General features: G+C 54.3%; 2 protein-coding genes across 2 annotated transcripts in view; both read right to left on the bottom strand.

Annotated features, from left to right (window-relative positions):
* Nucleotides 1–18,606, bottom strand: part of LOC131096456 (serine/threonine-protein kinase pim-1-like) — a 66,849-nt gene extending 48,243 nt beyond the window's left edge. Inside the window, exons 1-2 of the mRNA XM_058044796.1 lie at nt 18,474–18,606; nt 17,733–18,245 (exon numbers count right to left, since the gene is read on the bottom strand). Coding sequence (XP_057900779.1) covers nt 17,733–18,245; nt 18,474–18,606 — 646 coding nt within the window. The remainder of the gene's footprint in view (nt 1–17,732; nt 18,246–18,473) is intronic.
* The window catches only part of LOC131096328 (zinc finger protein 470-like), a 177,206-nt gene that overhangs the window by 116,524 nt on the left and 36,182 nt on the right, over nt 1–24,500 (bottom strand).

The following is a 24,500-nucleotide window of genomic DNA, read 5'->3' as shown; positions in this document are numbered from 1 at the left end:
TCTGCCCCAGCCCCCCTCACAGTTCCCCCCAGAGCAGTCCAACCTGCGCGTGCACAGCGGGGTCCCCTGTCCCCCTGGGTCCCCCCGCCCCTAGCCCTGCAGCCTCCCCCAGAGGATGTTCCACGAGATCGACCCCAGAGCCTGACACAGGGCCCTGGGGGCCGGGGCCCTGGGGTGGAATAGAGGGACAGGGACCCCCCGGCAGCGTCCCCGCGTCCCCCAGGGCCAGAGCCTGGGCCAGGGCTCCCTCACCCTGTTACCAATGAGGCCTTGAGAGCGCTGAAAAAATCCCCAGCAAGGGAGCAGCAAAAACCAGACTGAATATTAAGGGACAGCAGCACAAAGTTCCTTGGCAAGAGTCACTCTGCTGGTGACTGGACACTTCAGGCACAACAATGAAACAAAGCAACAACAAAACCAAACAGAATCCAAACAATCAAACCAGAAATTTACTGAGAACTGGGGCTTTCATTCCTAAGGAAAAGAACTGTCCTTCTTATCTAGGTGCCCATGGCCAGAATTGGGATTTCACCTCCAGTATTCCCTATTGTGACAGAGTGGAGGAATTTCTTGGCTCAAGACATTTCCTGTGTGGGGAGTGTTGCAGTGTGTTGCAATTTCCTGTTTTAAACTTCTCAGCCCCTTCCCAGGTGTGGCAATATCTCTCTTCCTCTTCCCCCTCGCCCCCTGCGGGGCTGTCAATCAGTCTTAACATTCCAGCAAGGCCATCGTGTGGTTGGTGAGGTTCAAAAGATGCCCCTGTGCCCAGAGGTCATTGGTCTGTCTGGGTGTCATCGTTGCCTGAGACCCTGCCCCTCCCCCCTGGTTGGTGGCTCACCTGTCCCTTCCCTCCCCCTTCCCCCGGAGCCTAAAAAGTCACTCAGGCCATGCGGTGAGGATTCTGTTGGAGCTGTTACCTAAGATTCAGACATCTGTGATCATGGAATAAACTCTTGATATTAACCCTCCGGCAGAATCTGTCTCCTTTTCCTCCTCACCTTAGCCTGAAGCCTTCTCACCTGAGGCAAACTGAGTTTCTACAAGCCAGGACTTGTTTTGGCGCTCAGCTGCACCATCCAGCCAGCCAAAAGTGTCTCTGAGGTGAAACACCACAGTTGCCGCCTTTGGCCCAGGAGCAGGGGTCAGAGGAGCCCAGGCACAATCTACCTGGTAATATTGGATCTTATTCCAATAGGGGAGGAAGGGGCAGGTCCAGCCCTCCCCTGCCCTGGAACCCCAGCCCTGCCCTGCCCTGGAACCCCAATGCCCCCAGAGCCTCTATCCCAGCCCAGCAGTGTCTGCCAGTCCCTGGCACAGCACAGGCAATGCTCCACAGCCACCTCTGCAGCCCCAGCCCAGCTCCTGAGGGACCAAATGAGCCCAAGGCCCACCTGGGGGAAGGGCCCAGGGAAACCAAGGGGTATTGAAGGCTGATCACAAGGCAAGCACACATCTTGGCCCTACCTCCTCTTGGAATTTCCATCTGAACGCTACTGGAATCCAGGAGTTGGTACGTCTGTGTATGCTCCTCTGTATCCTTTTTGCCTCTCTCTCTTTCTGTCCTTTTCTTCTATTTTGTTCCTTTTGCAAATTTGAGAATTGTAAAATTCAAATAGCTCAGAGTTTGTGAAGTTGAAAGGGCCAAGTCATTGCTTTAAGAAGTGTTCTGTGTTGATTGAATGTCATATTAAATATTTTGCCAAAAATTCTCTGATTTTCCAAAGTTACCAGTAAAGATTGTTTTGTTCTTTTGAGCTCCTGAGGATCTCTTGTTGGTATTTCTCCAGGAAGTCCAATTCAGAATACAGAAACAATTGTAATTCCTTTTAAATATCTCCTTGACAGAGTTTTCTACTGGATGGAATTCAAGGCTTTTGTGCCCTGCTTGGCCCAACCCAGGCAGTGCTTTCCCAGCCACATTCCACACTCCATTTCCCAGCTGGAGCCGCTGGTGCCTCTGAGTTGTGCTGCCCCAGCCCCAGGGACGCTCTCCTTGTCTGCCCATTCCCCCACGGTCTCTGGGCAGGGATGGCCTCAGTGGGGGCTGCTGACATCCTCAGCAACTTGGAGGCTGCTGCTGAATTTTCCTGCTGCAGAGGCTTGTTCAGCCTTCAGCTCTTCAGTGCAGGAATTCAGTGTCCCAGGGCTCATTAACATTCAGAACAGCTAAACAAGCTAAGCTTCTCGGAATAATTTGATTTCATTAATAATTTGTTCAAATCAAATGTGTGGTTAATTAGTCAGATTTCAGAAGCCAATTCAATGTGAATACCCTGAATTTAAAAAAACAGCAAGAAAATATTTTTTAGGTCCTGTAATTTTTTTTTACTAGTAATTCATTGAAATGTGCAATCTCCAATTGACATTGAATCCAAGTACCTCCTCATGCAGTTTGACTGGGTATGAAAATCAGGACCTTTCATGGCTGACAATCAATCAGACTCTGTCCCTACCCCCACCCCACCATTTTCCCCATCCAAGGCTGGCCCTCAGAGCAGCCTTGTGCAAATCTGAGCTCCCTCCAGCCCACACTGGACCTAGCCAACAGACCACAGCTGAACAGGATATAACTTAATAAAAATTACACCATTAAAATAACAATCACACAATTACAAACTCTTCCCTGAACTATGTGCAATGTCCCAGCATGTCTGATGAGTCCACTGTTCACAACTGATTTGCATACTAAAATTAATTTTTGACTATTGTGGTTCTGTGATAGATATAAACACAATTAAGTTCTTGTATCAGGATTCTTGTCCTGGACTGAGGACAGAACAGCTCAAACAATTCCTGATTTGCAAATCTATCAGTGGTGGATGGAGAAGGGAGGTCAGGCTGCTCTTGGTGTTGAGGAAATGCTGAAACCAGCCTGACTCATTTCATCTCCTCCTGTCCTGGCTGATCTCCCCTCTTTCCCCTTCCACCCATCGGCTTTTGTCTCCCACCAGCCCCCTGTGAAGAGCCTGGCTCTGTGTTCTCCATCCCCTCCTCACTGGCACTGCCAGGCTGGGATGAGGAGCCCCTCAGCCTTCCCTGCTCCAGGCTGGACCAGCCCAGCTCCCTCAGCCTCTGCTCACAGCCCAAGGGCTCCAGGCCCACCTTGGAGGCCCTTCCCAGACCCTGCTCCAGCTGCCAGACATCTCTCCTGCCCTGGGGAACCCAACCCAGGCCCCAGTGACCTGGATAATAGCTGTCCTTGATGTCCTGGTCACACAGCCCTGGCCCCTTGTCCCCTGTCAGGCTCTGGGGAGGATCCTGTGGAACATCCTTTGGTGGAGGCTGTGGCTCCAGGTGGGCTGGGGGGATCCTGGGGGACAGGGACCCTGCTGGGCATGAACAGCATTGGAGTTGTTGGGAGAAGCTGTGAGGGGGGGCTGGGGCAGAATGACCAACCCAGTGACCTCACACAGCCTGCTGGGATGTCACACAGCGCCTCTGTGATGTCACACAGCCCCTCTGCGAGGTCACAGCCTCCTCTGTGATGTCACAGCCCATTCTCCAATGTCACACAGCTGGTCTATGATGTCACACCAGAGTCTGTGATGTCATTGTCTGCACTGTGATGTTAGACCTCTGCCCTGTGATGTCAGAGCTGGATCTCTGATGTCACAGAGGCAGACTATGATGCCATGGCTGCTCGATGACCTCACCTAACCCACTCTGTGATGTCATAGCCCACTCTGTGACCACATGGTACCAGATGATAAATTGTCTTCACCAGGTGAGCTCACACCTGGAGCTTGTTCTCCACAACCCCAGGCCTGTGGAAACCACACAATGCCCATTGTGTGAGAAGGGGAACTGGAAGTTCAGCAGCCTCAGTGTCCTGCCAGCTCAGCCAGGCCCACTGGAACATTGGGATCCACGACCACCAGGGACCACCAGAGAGACCCCCAGTACAGGAGAATGCCTGGGTAAAGGGGAGGGGAAATATATTAATGATTTCAGGGAAATGATTATCATATGTATTTTTAGTCCAGGACAATCAATGAATATGTATGCAAAATACAGAATATAAACAGAAACTTTCCTGTACTCAGCATGCACAGCTTTGGGAGGAGCTCTCCCCCATGCATCCAGCTGAATAAAGAATGCTGCTTCTTAATGCTACATTGGGGTTAAGGAATTTTCTGTTTTACTAAATTTTTGGTGACACTCCCACTGCCAAGGAAAGCTCTGTCTGCTGCTGTTCACAAACAGAGAAGGGCTGGTGGCAGATGTGAGGCTCAGAGTCTGCCTGGGGCACAGTGACCATGAAATAATGAAGTGTTCAATGTTCTGTGAAAGAGGGAGGGGCAGCAACAAAAATTCTGCACTGGAAATAGGAAGGGCAGACTTTAGCCTGTTTAGGCTGCAGATTTGGGGAATACCAAATCAGGTACTGATTGCTTTAAGGGAAACAGCCCTTAACAACAAAGGGATCCAGGAAGAATGGGCACATTTCAAGAAAGTAATCATAAGGGGGAAGAAGCAGCCTGTCCCAGTGTGGCAGAAGATGAGCTAGTGAGGAAAATGACTGGCCTGGCTGCCCATGGAGCTTTTCTGGAGACTCAGGGGTGGAAAAAGGACCAGCAACTCAGGAAGTCTTTAAGGGTGTTGCTGGGTCATACAGAAAGAAAAGCTGAGAGTTGAAAACTCTAATAAAACTTAACCTGGAGGGTTCAGCAAAAAGAATAAAAATGTTTTCATAAAAAAAAATAACAGCAAAAAGGAGGAGTAGGAGAACCTCTACTCTTTATTGGTTGCAGTAAAAAATATAGTAACAAAAGATAAGGAAAAGGCTGAGCTACTTTACCCCTAGTTTGTTTCAATTTTCAATATTAGGAAGGATATCCTCAGGACAAGTGTTCTCCTGAGCTGGTAGATGGGCACATGGAGCAGAACAGCCCCTGGAATCCAGGAGGAAGCAGTGGGTGACCTGCTGAGCCACTCAGATGCTCACAGGTGAATGGGATCAGACAGGATCCATCCTAGGGCAATGAGGGAGCTGGTGGATGAGCTCCCCAGGCTGCACTCCATCATTTACCATCAGTGCTGGCTCAGCAGGGAGCTCCCAGAGGACTGGAGGTGCCAGTGTGAGCCCATCCCCAAGAAGGGCTGGAAGGAGGAGCTGGGGACCTCCAGGCCTGTCAGCCTGACCTGGGTGCCGAGCAAGGTTATGGAACAGATCATCCTGAGTGCCATCACAGGGCACCCACAGGATGGCACTCACAGGCACTCCCAGCTGATGGGAACAAACTTTCTGGCTGAGTGCAGAGGCCAGGACAAACCCGGGTGGTTTCCTTGCCATCCCCCAGCCCTTGCTGGCCCCAGGGGCTGATGGCATTTGTGCTCCCTCAGGTTCATGTCCCCACACCAACAGCATGGGGGTGCTCCCCCTGCTCTGTGCAATGCAAACAGGGGCTGCTGAGCCAGTGCTGCCGTGTCTGTGCCTGCAAGGATGGGGCACCTGTGTGAGCTGGGGGAGAGGCCAGGGCTGCAGAGGGGGGATGTTGTTGGCAGCTGCATGAGGACGCTCTGGGACACTGCCCAGGGCTGTCCAGCACACTGGGGATGGTTAAGCCCCTGCTCTGCTGCTCCTTCCCCTCTGCCCCAGGGCCCTTGCAGAGCACCAGCTGTTGCTGCCCTCAGCTGCCATGGCAACCCTGGGACAAAGCGGTGCCAGGGCTGTTCCAGGTACAATTCCAGTGACACTCGTTGGTGCCACCAGGTGCCATGGCAACGGCCATGGGGACCCGTTCCTTGGTTTGGTGCCATGGCAACCAGTGCCCGGAGCCATTGTGATGGTTAGTGGCCATGGAAAGCTGCTCTGGGCCCTTGCTCAGGGCTGGTGTCAGTGCCCAGAGCCAGAGGGGATCCCTTGCTGGGGGCTGTGCCATGGCCACCTGCCCTGTGCCACGCTGGCCGCTCAGGCACCAGGAACCACCAGCCACCGGCACTGCCAGGGCCAAAGGCCAGGTCAGCCAGACAGAAAGGGGCAGGGCTGGGCACTGTTTCCATGGCAACCGGCACTGGGGGGACACGTGGGTCACCTGGCCTGGCAGTTGCCATGGAAACCCCTGGCAGGGACTGAGGGCACAGCCCCTGGCACTGAGACACTGCTGGGCCGGGTGCTGGGCACAGGGCTGGGCACGCAGAGATGGTTTTGTTCTTGCTGAGCTGCAGCACAGCCAAGGCCTGTCCTGCCCCTCGTCAGCCACGCTGGGGAGGGGCTGGGGCTGTGGGGGAGCTGGGCAGGGGACACAGCCAGGACAGGGGACCCCAACTGACCCTGGGCATAGCCCAGACCAGAGCACATCATGCTCAGGGTGTGAAGGGGGGAACAGGGAGGAAGGGGGGAATTTTGGAGGGAGGGCTTTTGCCTTCCCAGGGAACACTTAGGCAAGAGGGGGCCCTGTTTCACCAGTGGGCAGGGTCATGACCAAAGACACAGACACCAACTGAAGGAATTGTGTCATTTATATCATGCACAGCTGCAGAGATTTACAAAAGGATAAGCTCAGCAAAGCACATCATCATTAGCAAAGAATTACAAAAGAAGCTCAGCAATCCATCATAAGCCATCATTACATTTTGATGACCAATCCCTTGGTGAAACACTGGAGGTGTTTGTGGCAGACAACGATTCTGGCTGACTTTCAAGGTACACCTTACAGACATCAGAAGTACTTTAGTGACACAGTTCCTCATTCTTTTTTCTCAATCTCATTTGAGTTAGGAACAAGAATTCTGTTGTCCATGGAGCTGGCACCTTTTTAATTCCAGAATAATGCCCCCAGGCCCTTTGCTGTTCAGCTTTACCATGCTGTCTGTGGGTAACAAGGCTTGGGGGGCCCTTTCCCCTCTGGCTGGAAGGGGCCGGGTCCCAGTCCCTGAGGGGCACCCAGGCTCCTGGATGGAATTCCTGTGCAAGTCCCTCAGTGTCACAGCAGCCTTCCCATGGAGCCCCGTGGATCAGAGCATGTTCCAAAGGGCCCTTGGGGCAAACAGGGAGATTTGGTCTGGCAGGATGTGTAAAACAATCTCCTGGCAGATCTACTTGTTCTCACACAGAATCCTTGGCTGCAGGGACACATTCCCATTGTTCCTGCCCAGGGTTCAGGACTCAGAGTTGTCTTTCCTAGGAGCTGCTCCTTCAGCTGCCTCGGGAGGGCCTTTTGGCCTCTGGACCCACACTCTGGCTCCATTATTAGGGCTGCTGCATCCAAACCCTTTATCTCCACAAACGGTGGTGACTGGAGGTGGATCTCCTGTTTTCACAATCGTTCTTAAAATTGCAAAATCAATAATTGTGCTACCCTGTCATGGGGTTGAACAATCCAATCTTGTTTGTTATTGTTTACAGAATTACTGTAATTTCTCCTGGATATTCTGCATCATTTCTTCCTGCCATGACAGGAACACTTTGCAAGGCCAAGCTCCAAGGGAGCAGTTACCAAAGCAAAGTGTCCTGGAGGAATCTGAACTCCTGTTTCAGAATTGATAGCTCTCATTTGCTTTGAATTTATCCTGATGAATTCCAATGCATGAAGGCCCAGCCCTGCAGCCTCTGGGCTGGCCCTGCCAGGGGCCATCACAGCCAGAACAATTTCCCAGGCAGCCCAAGTCTCACTGCCCATGGCTGGATTTGCAAATTGGGGGCAGCCGTGCACAGCCAGGGCGTTTCCATTTCCCCCGTGGGCCATTGTGAAGGGCATGGAGCACATCTGGGAGATGGGTTCTCCATGGACAAAGGTTCCCTTCTCCTCATTTTACCAACTGCTCTTTTAACTACCCCTTCACCCGTGCAACCAATCCTGCAGCTTGTGCATAATCTGGTACATGAAAAACCCTGGAGGCAAAATCACTGTATTTTTCACAGGAACAGACAAAGCACTCTGCATCACAGTATCAGTAACCCTGCAAAAATAGCCAATTTCCTCCCTTTCTCCCTTTTTCATTGTATACAATCTCAAAAAGTTGACCACTGACATTAGGGTCCTGGCCAATCCTGTTCTGTAGGGTATTTAGTGTTACGTCCCTGAGCAGCCAAAGCTACCAAATTAACCATGTCGGCACTATTTCACATTATTATATAATTTTATACATAGATAGTGATATAGAAATATAAATAGACGTAGACATAAATAAATATATATAAATAGATATATTGAGGTCTTACTATACTATAAATACATATATAATTGTTATGTATATAGATATTTCACTTGCACAAATGCATCTGAGCTCAGGATTAAAACCTTGTTCTCTTGCTCCATGTGGGAGCATTCAAAAAATAATTGTTCCTCCTGAAGATGCTGTTTCCTATGTACTCTCAACAAATTCATCTTTGTCTGCCCAAACCCACAAGGTCTTTTCCTTTTCCATGTGCAATTTTTGGATGCATTTGAAACCATCCAGGGGTGCAGCCTCTTTTACCCGACTGCCCCAATGCCCACACAGGGATCCAACCTCAGCCCACTCCAGAGCCAGGGAACTCCAGGGAAGGGCTTCCCAGCTGGGAATTTCTGATGGGACTGATTCCTCACATTTACACTGAACAAGTGACAATTTGTTGGGATCTGGCCAGACTGTGACAGTTTTGTTTTACCAGTGGGCAGGGTCAGCACCAAAGACACAGACTCCAACTGAAGGAATCAGTGTCATTCAGTGCAGCTCCAAGCAGCAAAGAATCACAAAAGGAGCAGATCAGCAATGCACCCAACCATCCCCACCACAGATTGCCTGCAGTGATTAAGAAAGATCCAGCAGCATCTACCCTCAGCCTTTACCATCCCCCAGACCCACACAGCAGCTGGGGAAGCTGCCACAGCCAAGGGCTGCAGAGCCACTCCTGGGCACTGGGAATTCCTGCAGGTGCCTCCAGCCCCAGGTGAGGCTCCAACCCCGCTGGGAGAGGGCCCAGCTCTGACAGTGCTGAATGAACAAACTGACAGCACTGCTAGTGTGGCAACATCTGCTTTCATCCTCCTCTTGGGTCCCTCCCAAAGCCTGGCCAGGGCTCAAGGGGGAACCAAGGGAGCTGACTTTGACCATACAGCCCCAAACAAGGCCAGATGTCAGATTTCATGGCCTTGTCTGGCTTCTAAATACACAAAGGTCAATACATGTCTCACTTATGAGTGGCTACATCTATTACAGTGCTAATGACCATGCATATTTCATCAGGGAGCAGATACAAAGATAACCTTTGCTTGGAAGGTTCATCCAGAGGCCACCTTTGGCTCAGGGCCTGCTGTCCAGGCCTCACTCAGGGCTGGTGTCCAGGCCTTGGCACTTCAGGGACGTGGTTTAGTGCTGGGCTTGGCACTGCTGGGTGAGCGGCTGCACTGGGTGAGCTCAGAGGGCTTTTCCAAGAGAAAGGATTCTGTGATTCCATGATTATATCCACTGCATTCAGCTGGGGCTATTTTAGCAGCATTCCTTTGCTCCAAAAGTTCCCTCTTGCCCAGCTCCTGTGGCCTGAGGCTTCAGCTCCTTCAGCTCCTGGTGCTGAGCTGCTCATGCTGAACGAGACGGCTTGGAGAGAAGAACACAGTCCGTGCAATTCCTTCTGGGACACGGAGAGGGGAGGCTGTGCAAGCAGGAGCATTGTTTGCTGTGGCCTCCTCTCTGCCCTTCATGTCTTTCAGCGCTTTGAACCAGCCAAGAGCTTTCTCCAAGAGTGCAATGGAGCAGCTGTTCCTGCTTCCAGGCCTGGCTCTCTCCAGTCTCTGCCCTTGCCTGGTTCTGTACCTCTTGCTGTGCCCTCTGTTCCCCCAGGGCTCGCTGGCTGCTGCCCAGGACTGTGGCACTGGCACAGATCCAGTGCTCCAGAGCCTCCTTTCTGTGCCCTTGCAGCTGCCTGGGCACAGCAGCCTTTTCCATCTGGAAGCTCCCCATGCACAGGGCGTGCCCAGCTCCGTTCCTTGCACAGCCTCCAGGAGCCCAGGGCTGCCATCTCCAGTCCCTGCTGGCACTGGGGGCTCCCAGGTGCCTCAGGCTGCTGTGACACCGCTGCACACGGGAGGGAAGAGGGGCAGGGGCTGTGCTCAAAATCAGCTCCATCTGCTGCTGCTGCTGCTGCTGCTGCTGCTGCTGTGGGGTCATTTGTGCAGTGCTGTCTGCCCAGAGTCAGGGATCAGATCCTGCCAGTCTCTTCCAGCCCTGGCTGCTCAGAGTTTGGGCCTTGGAGCCTCAGGTGGCCAAAGGCAGCTGCTGCTGGTCCCTCTGTGTGCCCGTGTTCAGCAGTGCTGCTCCATCAGTCTGTGCCCAGCAACGGGGAAAAGCCTCAGCCCTGCAGGGCCAGGAGCTGCCGGGCTCTGCCTGAGCAGCTCAGCCAGCAGGAAGGGAGCTGCTCCACACGGGAACCAGGAGCAAAGGACATTGCTTTGATAGGACATGTTTTCTATTTAAAGGAAAGAAAAGGAAAAAGGAAAAAAAATTGATAAATTGTAAAAGCTAAGAATAAAATCCAAGTGTTAGTGAAAAAAAAACCATACAGTTAATGAAAAAAGCAAAACATAAATGCCAAGTTACATTCTTTGCATTAAGAAGTAAATGATCTTTTCAAAAAGACAACTCAGTTATTTACATCGTAAATGTGCTGATGGCATGGATCCATCTTTGTGACCTCAAAAGCCTCTTAAAAGATTTTGGGCTTTGTTTCCAATATTGGTATTTGAATTTGTGGTCAAAGCAAGAGGAAATTGCTTTGTGCCCTTCCAGCTCCAAGCAGGACTGGGAATGGAAACTCTGTCAAACCCCAAATCCTTTAGAAGATTACCTTCCTTCTCACCCTGCAAATGAGCTGCACATTCCTTTTGAAACTGTCAGGGATTTCTTAGAGACACAAAGTCTCACTTACGGCTTTTTGCTCTGGTTTGGCAGTGCAGAAGGGCAATTCTCCATCCACCAGCTCCAGACTGCACTGCCTCAGGAGCACGGCCCACTCGCCAGCTTTGGCCCACTCGTGGCACTTCTGGAGGAGGAAGAAAGTGCAATTGCACAATTCCAGCCAATAAAGAAGGAAGAATGGGACACACAAAACACCCTGTACAGATCCAGGCGTTCAGCTGGGACTGTGGAGAGTTTGGGTCCTTACCAGTTGGATGTGTGTCCCCAGCTGCAATCTCTCTGGGCCTGCAGCACAGTCTCACTCACCTGCCAAAGCAGAAAGCTCAGGCGCTGTGCTCGCAAGGGGCTCGTCTGATGCAGAGCTGTCAGAGCAATGTGAGGGCAGAGCCAGCCCAGCTGGGCCCAGGGCTGAGCCCAGCAGAGCCCTGGCAGAGCCCAGAGCAGCCTCAGCACCCGCAGAGCCCGGCTGCAAGGAGAGAAAGCAGAAACCGCCCGTCAGCTGAGGGCTCCTGTGCCCTTGTGCCAAGGCCTGCGGTGCCCAGGACATGCTGGCTGTGCCCAGAGCTGTGCCCAGAGCTGTGCCCAGAGCTGCCCATCCCTGCTGCCTTTGGCACAGAGCAGGAGGGCAGGACATGTGCCCAGCCTGCAGCCAGCCAGGGCCCATCCAGCCCTCAGCAGCTGCCCAGAGCAGGATGCTCCTGTGCTCGCTGCCATCTCCCAAAAGCTCTGATCCCACCCTGCCAAGCACACAGGGACCCACCTCACGCCAGCCATGGCTGCAAGTAAAGCTGCTCCCAAACCATGGCCTCAGCCTTCTCCAAGGGCACAGCCCATCCACGCCACAGCTGCTCCCCAGCACTTCCCCATCCACACTGGACCACCTGGAACATTTCCACTGGAAAAACAAACAACACATTATTGAAAAGAGATTAGATGCAAAAAGGGAAAACAAGGAAAAATGGAAAAACTCTTATCTCTGTCAGAGCCTTGAGGAAGGCCCAACTCCTACATGGTAGGGAAAACCCAGCCATGGCTGAGGAAAGCCCACATTTTCTCTCTTCCCCCCTGCACTGCCCCCCAAAATCACGGTGATCCCAAAGCAAAAAAGGGCTGCTTGTGGCCTCTGACAGCCCATTGCTCAGGGCTTGCCAGCGCCCCAGCCCCTCAGGGGCTGCCCCAGCCCGGCCAAGCTGCCCGGCAGCAGCGCCGCAGCCCCACAGCAGCTCCAGAGCAGCCCCATCCAGAGGCACCTGGGAGCCCTCAGCAAGGCAGCCAGCAGCACACGGGCAGGAGGATACAGAGGGTGGTTCCTGCCTGGCACAGGGCTTGTGGCCATCTCCAGGCACCGCTCTGGCTGGGATCCCCGCAGCCCCGGGCCCTGCCCAGCCGCTCTGTGGGCAGAACAAAGGCTTCAGCAGAACCATCACAGGCCAAGGGGCTTCTGGCCATTTCCCTTTACCCACTGCACGCCTGGGCAGCTGGCTGAGCGCAAGCACCCTTTTCCCCCTGCAGGGCCTCAGGACCCCTCAGCCTGCTGTGCTGCTGAGCACAAGCTCCCTTTTCACCTATTCCTGCCTCTTGCCCTGCAGACCCTGGGCAGCAAAGAAAAGCTCCTGGCAGTCTGTGTATCATAACACATTCTAGAATTGAGTTATTTACAATAATCTATAATATATACAAATATATATATAATGAAATATACTCTATATTATTTATTTACAATCTAGATAAAAAATGGAAAAGAAGAAAAGAAAAATCTTCAAGAAAAGGAAAATTACCCCTGGCTCAGGTTGCCCCAGCAAAGACAGCCTCCCAGATCAGCTCTCCTCCTCAGTCATCTGGCAGTGCAGCAGCCAAGCCCCGGCAGGCGAGGCCGAGCCCGCCATGCCCTGCGCAGCTGATCGTGCAGCCTCTGGATGGTGGAATATCGCCCACGCTGTATTGCCCGGATGACATGCAGTGTTTCAAGTGCCAGCTGTGACACGGCACTGCTCGTGTCCTCCGTCAGGGGTTCCAGGGCTGCAAAAGAGAGGAACAGAGGCACGGTCAGAGCCGGATCTGCGGGGAGCCCAGGAGAGCCCCCTGCCAGGGCCATCCCAGCCGGGTCTTGCCATGGCCCGGAGGGAGCAGGGAGCAAGGGGATCAGCCCGAAGCTGCTGGCCACCAATGGCCCACGTGCCCTGAAAGCTCCGTGTGCTCTGCCCACGGGAGCAGAGCCCTCCGCAGCCGGGGCAGGACTTGCAGCTCCCCCGGCAGCCCCCGCGGTCAGCCCGCTGCCCTCACTCATCAGTGCAGATCAGCTGCAGCTCTTGCTGCTGCCCCCTCAGGCGCTGCGCGGCCATGCCTGTGAACACAGAGCCTGTCACGGCCCCAGCGGCACAGCTCCCTGCCAGCGGCGCTGCCGGCGCTGTGGCCACACGGGCTGCTGGCCCGGCAGGGCTCAGCCCGGCCCTTGCCGCACGCTGCCGGCCCAGGGCACGGCTGCCAGAGGGCGGCAGCAGCAATGCCCAGGCCAGGCGGGGCTCCACGGCGCCCCAGGGTCCGGCTGGCGCTGCCGGGGCAGCAGGCGGGGCTGGGGCCGAGCTGCGGCGGGCCGGGGAGGGGAGGGGCAGCCCGGGCTCGGGACTCACCCATGAACCTGATGGCCGCCTCTCGCAGGGACTCCTGTGGGCTCTCCACGTGGCGCAGGGCCCGGTGCAGGTGCTCGGCCGCTCGGCTCCTGTCCGGCGCTGCCTGCGCCCAGCCCCGGCCTCCTCTGCCCGCACAGCCCTGAGGCGCGGCCAGCAGCCGCTGGCCAAGGGCTCCCGAGGGGAGGGGGCAGAGGGCCGGCTCCTGCCCGGGGAGCCGCGGTGCCGCTCCGCAGCCCCGCCGGGCCGGGGCTCCATGGGCACCCGGCTCGGGCCCACGGGAGCCGGGAGAAGAGCCCGCGGGGCCTCTGGGTGCAGCACCGGGCAGGAGCACAGCTGCCAGCCCCGCACAGTGAGCCCTGTCCTCAGGGGCCTTCTCCAAGCTGAGGCTGGGGCTTGCAGGCCATCCTTACCAGGAGCTCAGCGAACTTTGAGAGTTTCTCTTTCTTCACAGTTTTTTCAAGAGCTTTCCTTTTCAGGAACTTGACCGCACAAAGCAGCGTTTCCCGAGAAGTCTGGAGAGTAGCAGAGAGGCGGAGATGGCCCCAGAGCCCAAGGCACAGGAGCTGCAGCCTGGAGGAGGCTGCAGTCCAACAGGCGCAGGGCAGGAGGCACCCGAGCCCCCTGCCAGGGGGACAGCAGCAGCCCACGAGTCCTCACCTCTGCCACACACAGATTCTCATTATGGCAGTGGAAGAGCAGTGGGAGCAGGCTCTCACACACTTGTGTCATCAGGGGTATTTTTCCTTCTTCTTCTACAGCAGACATCAAGTTTTGAAAGACAGTCATGGAGAGCTGCTGCACCTGGCTGTCACCCTGTAGAACAGGAAGGCAGCAAGAGCTCAGCATTAGCTGGTTCTGGCCCACATTGGCACAGGCCTGCATCTGCACAGGGCACCAAGTATGCGGGCAGCAGCCAGTGGCCGTGGCTGGGGGCACAGAGCCTTACGTTGTCAAAGAGTGGCAGGAACACCTTAGCCAGCTGCAGGGCCATGGGGCTGGGTATTGGGGCACCATTATCCAGGAACAGATAGTCCAGTAGCATGGTGGTCACCCTGACCTGCGGGAGCTCCACGAGCCCTTCAGTCAGGCCCCGCATTCTTTCGGCCTGCGTGGAAGGCAAGTTTGTGAAAGGCCACCCTGCTGCCGCAGGGCCCAGAGGCCAAAGGCCTGTCCTGAAGCACTGGGGCAGCTGAAGCGGGAGGCAGGAGAGCTGGGGGCAGCTGCCCCAGCGCCCAAAGCCCAGGCAGGGCCAAGTGACTGCGTTGCCCAGCCCCACGCGGCCTGCACGGCTTCAGCCACTGCCCCCTTCTCACCAGCGGGGAATGGTCCCTGCGCGGGAGGAGGACCCTGAGCAGCTGGCTGCCAATGTCTGCACGCTCCCTCTGCAGCTGCCATGACAAGACATCCATGATGCTGTCCCTGCAGTCCCTCAAGTCCAGGCACTCGAGGACCTGCAAGGCACAGGGCAGTGACGGGGGAGCCGGCCGGCAGGAGCCCGGAGCCGCACAGGGCTGGGCCCAGGCAGCAACGCAGGGCACGGGCACCGTCCCAGGCGGCTGCGGCGACGAGAGTGCAGAGAGCTGGGAGGCAGCTCAGCCAGGTCATGCTGGCCTTCAGGCTCACCTCCGCAAGGAATGCCAGGGCAGGGAAATCCCAGTATGGCATCTCTTCACTGAGCATGTCAAGGAGGCAGCATAAGATGCTTTTACACAAGGGCCTGGATGCATGGCGCATCTCCCTGCAAGGCAGAAAATGGCATTAAGATCCTGAGCCAGGGGGCGGGGGGGGGGGGAAGCCTCTCCCAGCACTGACTCACACGGTTCTTGTCTTTCCCCACCACCCTGCCAGGGGACCTGGGCCCTTTGAGGTGTGGCCGCTCCTGGGCACCCCCTTTGCCAGCCTTTTCCAGTCTGCTTGGCTGTCCCTCGTCCCTTTGGCCCCAGCCACGGGGACTGTGTGGGACAGCCCAGGCACAGGGCACAAATGCCAGGAGCAATGGGGAGAAGGGGGTGTCTCACCCGGCCAGCAGAGCCAGGGCAGAGTGATGGGTATCAACGCAGAGCAGCGTGTCCCAGCCACGCTTGCCTTCCATTGACACCACCACCTGCTCACACTGGAGAAGGCAGAGCAGAGACTGCAGGGTCTGCACTGCAAACCTGTGGGCAGAGAGCAAAGCCCAGGTCACACTGGCAGCACTGGCTCCTTTGCAGGCCACATGGCAGGGACAGGAGGAGTGGCATGGAGCACCTGTTGGGGCTGGTGGCAAGGCCGTGCTCTTCCTGGCATTTCTTCCAGAAGGTATCCACCTCCTCTGGCATCTCTTCTGTGCTGAAGAACACTTGGAAGAGCAGATGCACAAACAGGTGGGGGAAATAGAGCGTCACTACACGTGGGACACGGGGCTCCTGGAGGATCTTCCACATCACCACGGTTGCCTGCAAGGGACAAAGCCCCACGAGACAGCGCTCAGTGCCCAGGTGTCTGTGTGGCAGGGCCTGAGCAGGGCAGGGAGAGGCCCGGAGAGACCTTGGCAGGGGGAGCACGGGGCCTGGTGGGCCTGAAGCTGCCACTGGGGCAGGTTTCAGGCCAGCGCCTGAGGCAGGGAGATGCAGTGGGGGAAGGAGGAAGGAGAGCTGCTGGAGAGGCAGCCTTGGGGCCAGCAAAGGCCAGTGTCAGAAACTCACAGCCAGGCCAAAGACACCCGTTTCGTCCCCATCAGAGGTGCACGTGCTGCACTCTGGCCAGCTCCCCAGCACATCCAGGAGTATCAGCTGCACTAGCTCTGCAGTCCTGGGTGAGCACATGATGGTCTTCCACATGGTGATGGCAGCTCTGCAGGGTTAGAGCTCTGTCTCAGGGAAGGTCTCAGACACAGCACCATGGCCGGGGCATGCCTAGGGGCCCGGGCTGAGCACCGGCGCTGCCTCTGCCCACTGGCCCTGGCCAGCAGCAGCCAGGCAGCCCAGCCCTGTGGGGACAGAGCCCTGAGGGGCAGGGAGGGAGCATGGCAGCAGGCTTGGGGGCTGACGTGCCAGGGCTGGGAAAGGCAGCAGCCAGAGGGCCCTGGAACTCTCTGTTGGTCATACACCTAGGCCAGGCTGTACAGGCTGATGGGCAGGGGAGGCCTGAGCCCTCTGGGCAGGTGGGCCCCATACCTGTCACAGGATGGGGCCACACGCAGGAGCGTCACCACTGCGTCATCCGGGTGTGCTCTGGTGAGATTCAGCAGGGCCTTGTCCAGCCTCTGCTCGGCAGAATCATTGGCCACAAGCCACTGGTGGATGTACCTCACCATGGCAGGCACCTGGAGAAGGCAGGGGAGACTTGGAAAGCTGCCAGAGGGAGTCATGTGCCCAGCTGCCCCAGAAAAGTACTTCCCTTGCCTCAAAACTGCCATGGCCTCAAGGCTTACAGTAACCAGCAGGCGTGGCTTGGGAGGCCAAGCAATTGTTGGGAGGATGGAAGTCAGGCCACAGGCTGCTTACTTGCTTTGCACTGGAAGGACCCTCCTCCACAAGCATATCCAGCAGGGCAGCACTGGTGTTGGTTTTGAAGATGGGAGGGTATGCTCTGAGCACAGTGCCCATGACGCTGGTCTCTTCCTCCCGAATCCTCTTCATGAATTTGCCAACAATCTGTAGCAGAAGGGCAAGAAGCCAGGGATGTTGCATGGAGTGCTGCACACACGGTGCTGGGCTGAGCAGGGACAGCAGGCCCAGGTGGGGGTGGCTGCAGGTACCTGCGCTGTGCTGCGGAAGAGGCCACGGGTGCGTTCCTGCTCCTGTGTGCACTCCAGGGCTGCATCTGGCAAAGAGCGAGCGCAGCCAGAGCTGAGGGGCTGCGGGAGAGGCCAGAGAATACAGCCCAGCACTGTGCAACCCCGGCAGGGAGAGCCCCGGGATGCTCCAGGGCGATGGAGCACGGCCCCTGCAGGGTGTATGCCCGGCCCCTCTTCCGTCCTGTCCGTGAGCATTTCCCCAGGGGATGGGATCGGATGGGATGGGGTGGGATTGGATGGGGCCAAGTTGGCTGCAGGCTCCAGCCCTGCAGCCCAGCTCTGCTACTCACCCTCCTGCGGTGGAATGAACGGCACCACCTCTTCAATCTCCTGCGCTGGGGTAGCTCCAGGGCCTTCTTCCTCCTTCTTCTCCACCCAGGCCAGCTTGGGAGCTCTCGGGGCTCTCTGCTCCGTGGCTGTGCCTGGAGCGCGCCCCAGCAGCGAGCCCAGCCGGTGCCGCTCCTGCAGGGCCTCCTGCGCCTCACCTGCGGGCGGGACGCGGCGGTCAGCGCTCGGCCCGGGGCCAGCAACGGCCCCCGAGCGCCCCTCACCCGCCCCGGGCCGGCCATGCCCCGGCGTTCCATCTTCGGAACGCGGCACGGGAGGCTCGGGGCCGGCGGCCGCGCTGCCGAGCGGCGGAGCTCGGGCCGGGGAAGCCGCAGCGGAGGCGGCGGGAATGGCCGCGCCGCGTGTGTCCTCCGCGGGCCCCGGGAGGAGCCGGGGCCGGGGCCGGGGCCGGGACTGGAGCCTGCCTCGGGGCCGGGGCCGGGCTCGGGCCAGGCGGAGCCGAAGGGCGGCGGTGCCGCCCCGGCCCCCGGCACCGATGCCCGCCCGGCAGCGCCACCGCCAGCACGGCCAGAGCCGGGCGGAGGCGAGACCGCGGCGGGACGGCCGGGGCCGGGCACGGGGCAGCCCCGCCCGGGGCCGGGGGCGGGCCGGGGGCATGGCCCGGCCCGGCAGGGGAGAGGAAGGCGGGGAGAGGAGAGGGACGCCGGGCAAGGGACCCCGAGAGAAGGGTGCCCGACAGCGGGAAAGGGAGAGAGAGAGCAAGAAAGAGAATAAGGGAAAGAAAGAGAGAAAACGAATCTGGTTTTGCTGCTTCTTCCGCTGCTGCTGCCGCCGCTGCTGCTGCCGCTGCTGCCGCCGCTGCTGCTGCCGCCGCTGCAACTGAAGCACCGGGGCCGTTCGTCCCCGTGTCCGTTCCCCGCTCGCCCCACGAGCCCCACGTTCGAGCCCCGCGCGCCCCGGGGACAGCCCCTCCGTCTGCCCAAACACGGGAACTTTGCAGTGCTGAGCCCGGATGCAGAGCCCCGACTCCTGCACACTGGCACAGCGATCCCCTCGCTTGCTGCTGGGCATTGTCCTTGCTGAGGGGCAAACACTGTCGGGCCACCTTCCCTTGGGGTAGGATTCCTACCTGAGCCCAGCACTGCACTGACACCTCCAGTGTTGCTTTCCAGTAAAAACAGGGGAAGGAAAACTGTGTGTGGCTCATGGTATTTTAGAGTGTCTAAAAATCACTAAGTCACAGATCTTAGAGGTGCTATGCATCTGGAATTACTGGGATGGAGAAGTAGTGCAACATGGAAAAGGGGAGCATAGAAATTAATAGAGGAAAACATCTTGGATTGTTTGTTTCATTTTCATTTCCCTTCTGGAAAGCTGTTTCAGTTTTCCAGGAATCTTCCCCTGTCTGCTCTTCCCAAGAATCTCTCATGGAGAGCAAGGTCGAGCTTCGGTCACAAGACTTTCCATCAGGAAATTATGCCACTGGTGAAATTTTCATTGTGACTGTTTGTGCTGGTTTAGGGCAAATTTTGGGAGGAAACCTCCAAAAGGGGTCCGTCTAGAAAGCAAGTTCAAGCGGCCTCTCCCCCTACTAGTTCAGGAAAAGACTTCCCTTGAGAAAAGTGAAAAAACCCCAGTTTATTTCACAAGTAAAGTATTCACAAGCATGAAAAATGAATAATATTAAATCAAACCTCTGACAGTGCTGAAGAGATGGCAAATTCAAAAAGTCCTTTTTGTGGGTTGTAGTTGGCTCACTCGGTCTCTCCTGAGTCCCTCTGGTGCTGGAATGCAGCGTTCCAGAGCTCGGTGGGCCACAGGTGTGAGCTGCCAGTGTTTGTCTGGGTTTTCAGTCCAGAGCAGGTTTAAACAGTTCCAAGAGAAAGGAAAGTCACAGTCCAAAGGAACTTCTCTGCCTAAGCTAGCTAAAACCAAATTGCTGGACCTGGGCTGTGAAGGCATCAGGAAATTTCCAAATCTGGGCACTGGCGGTCCCAGCAAACACCAGAGCTGGATGGTGCTGGAGCCAGAACCTGCAAATTTCAAAATTATGGCTTTCTGTGCCAGCAAATCACTGGACTTGCGCTGTGCTGGCACCAGGTATTTTCCAAATCTGGGTACTGGGGCAGCAAACACAAGATGTGGGAGGTGCCAGACCCAATAGCAGAAAGTTGCCGGGTTTTGGCTTTCTGTGCCAGCAAATTGCTGCACTTGGGCAATTTCCCAGCACTGGGAAATTTCCAGATCTGGGCACTTGCGCAGCAAACACCACATCTGGGTGGTGCTGGTGGCAGCACTGGGAAGCTGCTGGGTTCTGGCTTTCTTTGCCAGAAAATTGCTGCATTTGGGTTGTGCTGGCACTGAGAAATTGCCAAATATTAACTTACTGTGCCAGGAAATTGCTGGAATTACGTTGTGCAGACATCTGAAAAATTCCAGATCTGGGCACTGACGGTGTCAGCAAACACAAGATCGGAGTAGTGTAGGCACCAGGTATTTGCCTGGTTTTGCTTTCTTTGCCAGCAAATTGCTGCACTTGGGCTGTGGTGGCACAGGGAAATGTCCAGATCTGGGCATGGGCAGTGCCATCAAACACCAGGTCTGGGTGGTGACAGTCTTGGCACCAGGAAATTGCTGCCTTTTGTCTTCTTTTTCCAAAAAATTGCTGCACTTGGGCTGTGTTGGAATAAGAAATGTCCAGACTGGGGTACGGGCAGTGGCAGCAAACACCAGATCTTGGCATTGCCGGTGCCGGCAGCAGAAATTGCCAGATTTTGGCTTTCTTTACCAGAAAATTGCTGGACTTGGCTCTGCCAGAACAAGGGAATTTCCAGATCTGGGCACTGGTGGTGGCAGCAAACACCAGATCTGGGCGGTGCCAGGCCCAGTAATGTTGGAAATGAATTTGTAGAGAATTTTTAAGGTTTGATAGAAGGTTTCTATAGTATGTATACAAGTGTCACGATCCGTCCTTACGAACGGGTTTTGTGGTAGTTTGTGGGTTGATCTCAGAGTGCAAAAAACACCGACACGGTAGAGGGAGTTGCTGCTATAACCAAAACAAGTGTACCTTTATTGAATAACCACAGCAAAATGCATTGAGGAGGAACTGGGGGAAAAGGGAAAAATAAGGAAAAAAGGGAGGAAGAGAAAGGAAGGTATAGAGCTACCAACTGTTTTACTAGGCCAGGACTAGACCCAGAGCTAAGCAAACTCATTCAGCCAGGTGACATTCTGTAACATCAGAAGCTGACAACCATGAGGACTTTGCTGCCAAAAGGTGACAGTTTGCACTGGGCCCAGAAGTGTTTTTCCCTAAGGCAAAGCAAATTGAAATGTGAAGTTTAAAAGCTTCAAATGACTATGAAAGGAAACTGCAGAATAATTTCTGGAAGGGCAGCATTGTCAATGATCATGCAGCCCACCAACAGCTGGAGCTGAATCCAGAATTGCTTCTTCCAGCTGTGCAGGAATTCATTCCACTGGCAAGCACTGGTCCTTTGGAACACATGATCCCCTAGCTCCGGGCTGAATGGCAGCCAGGCTGCAGTGCAGCTTGGAGGAGCCCTTGTCACTTGTTATTGGCCTCCCAGTGCACTCATCCTTCTGCAAACAAGGTGCAAACAACACAGCTGCACTGCTGTCCCAGGTAAATATACATACAGGTGACTTTGCCAAAGCAGTGCATCATTTCCCAGTGAAATCCATGACCTCTTCTTACCTATGGAATTGTGATTGAAGACACCTGTGAGCCAGATCTGTGGGAGATTGCAAAGGAGCAAAGCTTTGGGATTTGGGCACACTTCTCTTGGTTTCTTTGCTCAGGCCTTTGGTGAGCACAGAACACACCTAGGTAGAAAACCTTTGACTAGACAGGATCTTTTGGATCCATTGTCCCCCAAACATGTCAATGTGTGGCCCTGTTACAATGACAAGTTGAAAACAGCAGCACAAATGACACAAAGAAACCATGGCCAAAGAGGAAGAGGAGAGGCCCAATGAGGAAAGGATGTGGTGAGACACTGGCACACTGAATGAGCTGCACTCCCATAATCTCTAGGCTAGCAGGTCATGGTCTCACATTCTCCTCCTGGTTTATTTAAATGTTATTTATTTATTTTTGTTTTTCATCATCAAAATAAGATATATACCATTAAAAGTATGTCATCAAAACTTAAAGACAGAATCAAAAGACATTAATTCAAAACTACATCCAAAGATCAGAACATATGTACAGCTGTAACTATCAAGCCTAACGCATCAATCCTATTCTTCAAACACTCTCCATACAGGCGGCAGCTTCTTCCTGAGCTTGGAGGAAAGAGAGCTCTTCTGGACGGGAGGCGAGGACTTTGTGGGTGAGGGAACATGGGAAGTGTCCGGAGAAAACTTCTCGGTAGGACTGTAACCAGCCAGATCTGCAAAATGGAGACACAAAGTTTAACAGAGAGGCAAAGTTTAACAGAGGCCACCATGCAAACCTAAAGCATCTGAAGCTCCATATTTCATGGGACACATTTCCTGGAAATGTCCAAACAGCTGCACAGGGAAACATGCTCGTGCTGGCAGACACTGAGGCAGGCCAGGGCAAACCCTGAGCCACTTGCCCAGAGCTGGCACAGGCCCAGCCTGGCCTCTGGGCTGCCCTGGGACAGCAGGGAGCCCAGAGCCCTGTGCTCCCCAGGAATGGCTCAGCTGCACATGCACCCTCCTGTGTCGATGGAAGGAGACCCGGACACCAATTGGTTCATCGCAGGTCCGATTTATTGATCAATACAGCGGGTTAAATACAGTTCATAATAAGCTTCATACATATTGCAAAAGCTGAGCTCAGGATTGGTTACTTACATACCAGCAACTACGCCTACTTGTGCATTTTTGTGGTTATTCTTTTGATACTTTCTGCATATTTTCAGCAAGAATCTCTCTTCCCTATCCTCATGTTGTGGCAAGGGCATCATGTCCTTGCCTATCATTGGTCACTGACTGCTGACTTCCCTTTCAAGCTTAACCAGCGGCATTATGTCAACATGGCCTTTCTCAGCTAACCAACTGTTAACAAAATCCTCCACACCCAGGCAGGACCAGAGCACGGGCAGGGCGTCGCGCTGGGCGACTTCAGGGCTCCTGGCATGAACCCCCTGCACAAGCACTGCCGGGACAGAGACACAGCTCCTTACCCACCAGCCTCACTGCAAACAAGGATCTGCCTCTGCTTCTGCTTCTTGCCAGCCTCTCTGGCCAAGAGCAGCAAAACAGCACCCAGAGCCCCTTGGTCCAGAAACGGGCAAAGCAGCTGATCATCCTGGAAACAGAACCACCCACCCCTCAGCACTAACTGCTCCAATCAGAGCCCTTGTCCCCGTGGCAGACTTCCTACCTTTACTAAATTATTTCACAATCTCTGCATGAACAATGAATGAAATGTCCAATTGCCTTTGATTTCCATTAAGAAGTTGTCTAAACCCACACTGAAGATTTGGAAATGTACCATAGAGAGGAAATTGAGAGATTTCTAATAAAAGGGATGATTCCATTTTTGTAACTTTGATGTCAAGTGTCAGACGCCTAATCTGGCTCTTCCCTTTGCTCAATGGGACACAGCAAAGGGCAGGATTAGAACACACCTCAAAACTCCAGCCCACCAGAGATGGCTGCTGCCTGACAGCTGGATGAGAAACATCAGTGGCCAGCTGGGGTCTTTGGCAGAATGCTTTTAAGGCTTCCAACAAAGAGCTGTTTCAAACCTCAGGGCATCTCTAGAGAATTACCCAGACCCCATTGCCTTGGCATTTGGGCATCTCCACATTTTAATGCCACTTCCCCTCCCAATGTTAATGGCACTTTTTCTTATATGTCCACTGAAATAGGGGCATGGAGAAAGAAAAATGCTACACAGGGGACTGAAATGTAACCAAAACACGAGTGTTTTCTCATATTGTCTCTGAACTCTCTCTGCCCATTTTCTGAACTGAACTGTATCAAACATGGACAAATGTTTACTAGCAACAGGCTCCTTGCAACAGGCAGATTTGGCTAAGATATGAAAACCTGAAATGCTCTGGAGACCATTCTTATTTTCTGATCGGACAAAATGTTATTTAGCAGCAATTTAGTATTCTGTGGCGGAAGAGACTTGATTTTCTCTATGCTGTTAATCCACCAGCAGACATCAACATTGAAAGAGCTCCTGCAAGTACCCAAAACCAATTCTGCTAAGCAGGAAAGGGTTATGGTGCCCATTTTAAAATGGGAATTCATTTGAATTTAAATGCAATTAAAGACATCAGTGACTACTGAATGTGAGGAACAGCTGTCTGGTCCTGCTAAATCTCAGAGAGAACATCTGCTTTTTCTAAAGTAGTCCTAATTTATGGTTAATTCCTTTATTTGAAAAAGAGATCAAAAGAAGTGCTAAACTAAATGTCCTATTGCTGGAGATCTATATTTTTCAAATGCTCTTTAAAGGGCATTTAACATTCCCAATCTCTGAACATGCCCTTTTGAGATTCCTAATGAAGACACAAAGTGTATTAAACCTTGCATTTAAAGATGTTGGCATAATTAGCAGTGGATTTAGCCCCAGTTAAAGCAAGGCTATCAATCATCTTCTCTGCTATATATTGAGATTATCCTTTTTCCATTCCTTGGCTATTGCTGACACAGCAAGCTCCTCTGAGGAATCAATTATCAGCTGCATTTGTAGCATTTTGGGCAGCGCTGCCACAGGCAGACACTGTTTGCACACCCTGAAAGGCTCAGTCCAAGGCCCCTCTGACAGCACAGGCAGGGAGCCTCAGCACTCTGCTTCTGTCCCTGTGCCCCCAGAGGCTGCCTTGCACTAAACCCGTGCCTCTGGTACCTCTGTTGAGTTCTGGCCTAAGCTGTGACCCCCAGGCTCTGCACGGTTCAGCCTCAAAACTTTCCAAGAGAAAAACAAGAATTCTGTGAGGACAAAACAAACT

The sequence above is a fragment of the Melospiza georgiana genome, unplaced genomic scaffold (genome assembly GCF_028018845.1).
Source record: "Melospiza georgiana isolate bMelGeo1 unplaced genomic scaffold, bMelGeo1.pri scaffold_29, whole genome shotgun sequence".
Classification (NCBI taxonomy): domain Eukaryota; kingdom Metazoa; phylum Chordata; class Aves; order Passeriformes; family Passerellidae; genus Melospiza; species Melospiza georgiana.
The sequence above is the reverse complement of the archived record's forward strand: the minus strand, read 5'-3'. Positions and strand labels throughout refer to the sequence as shown.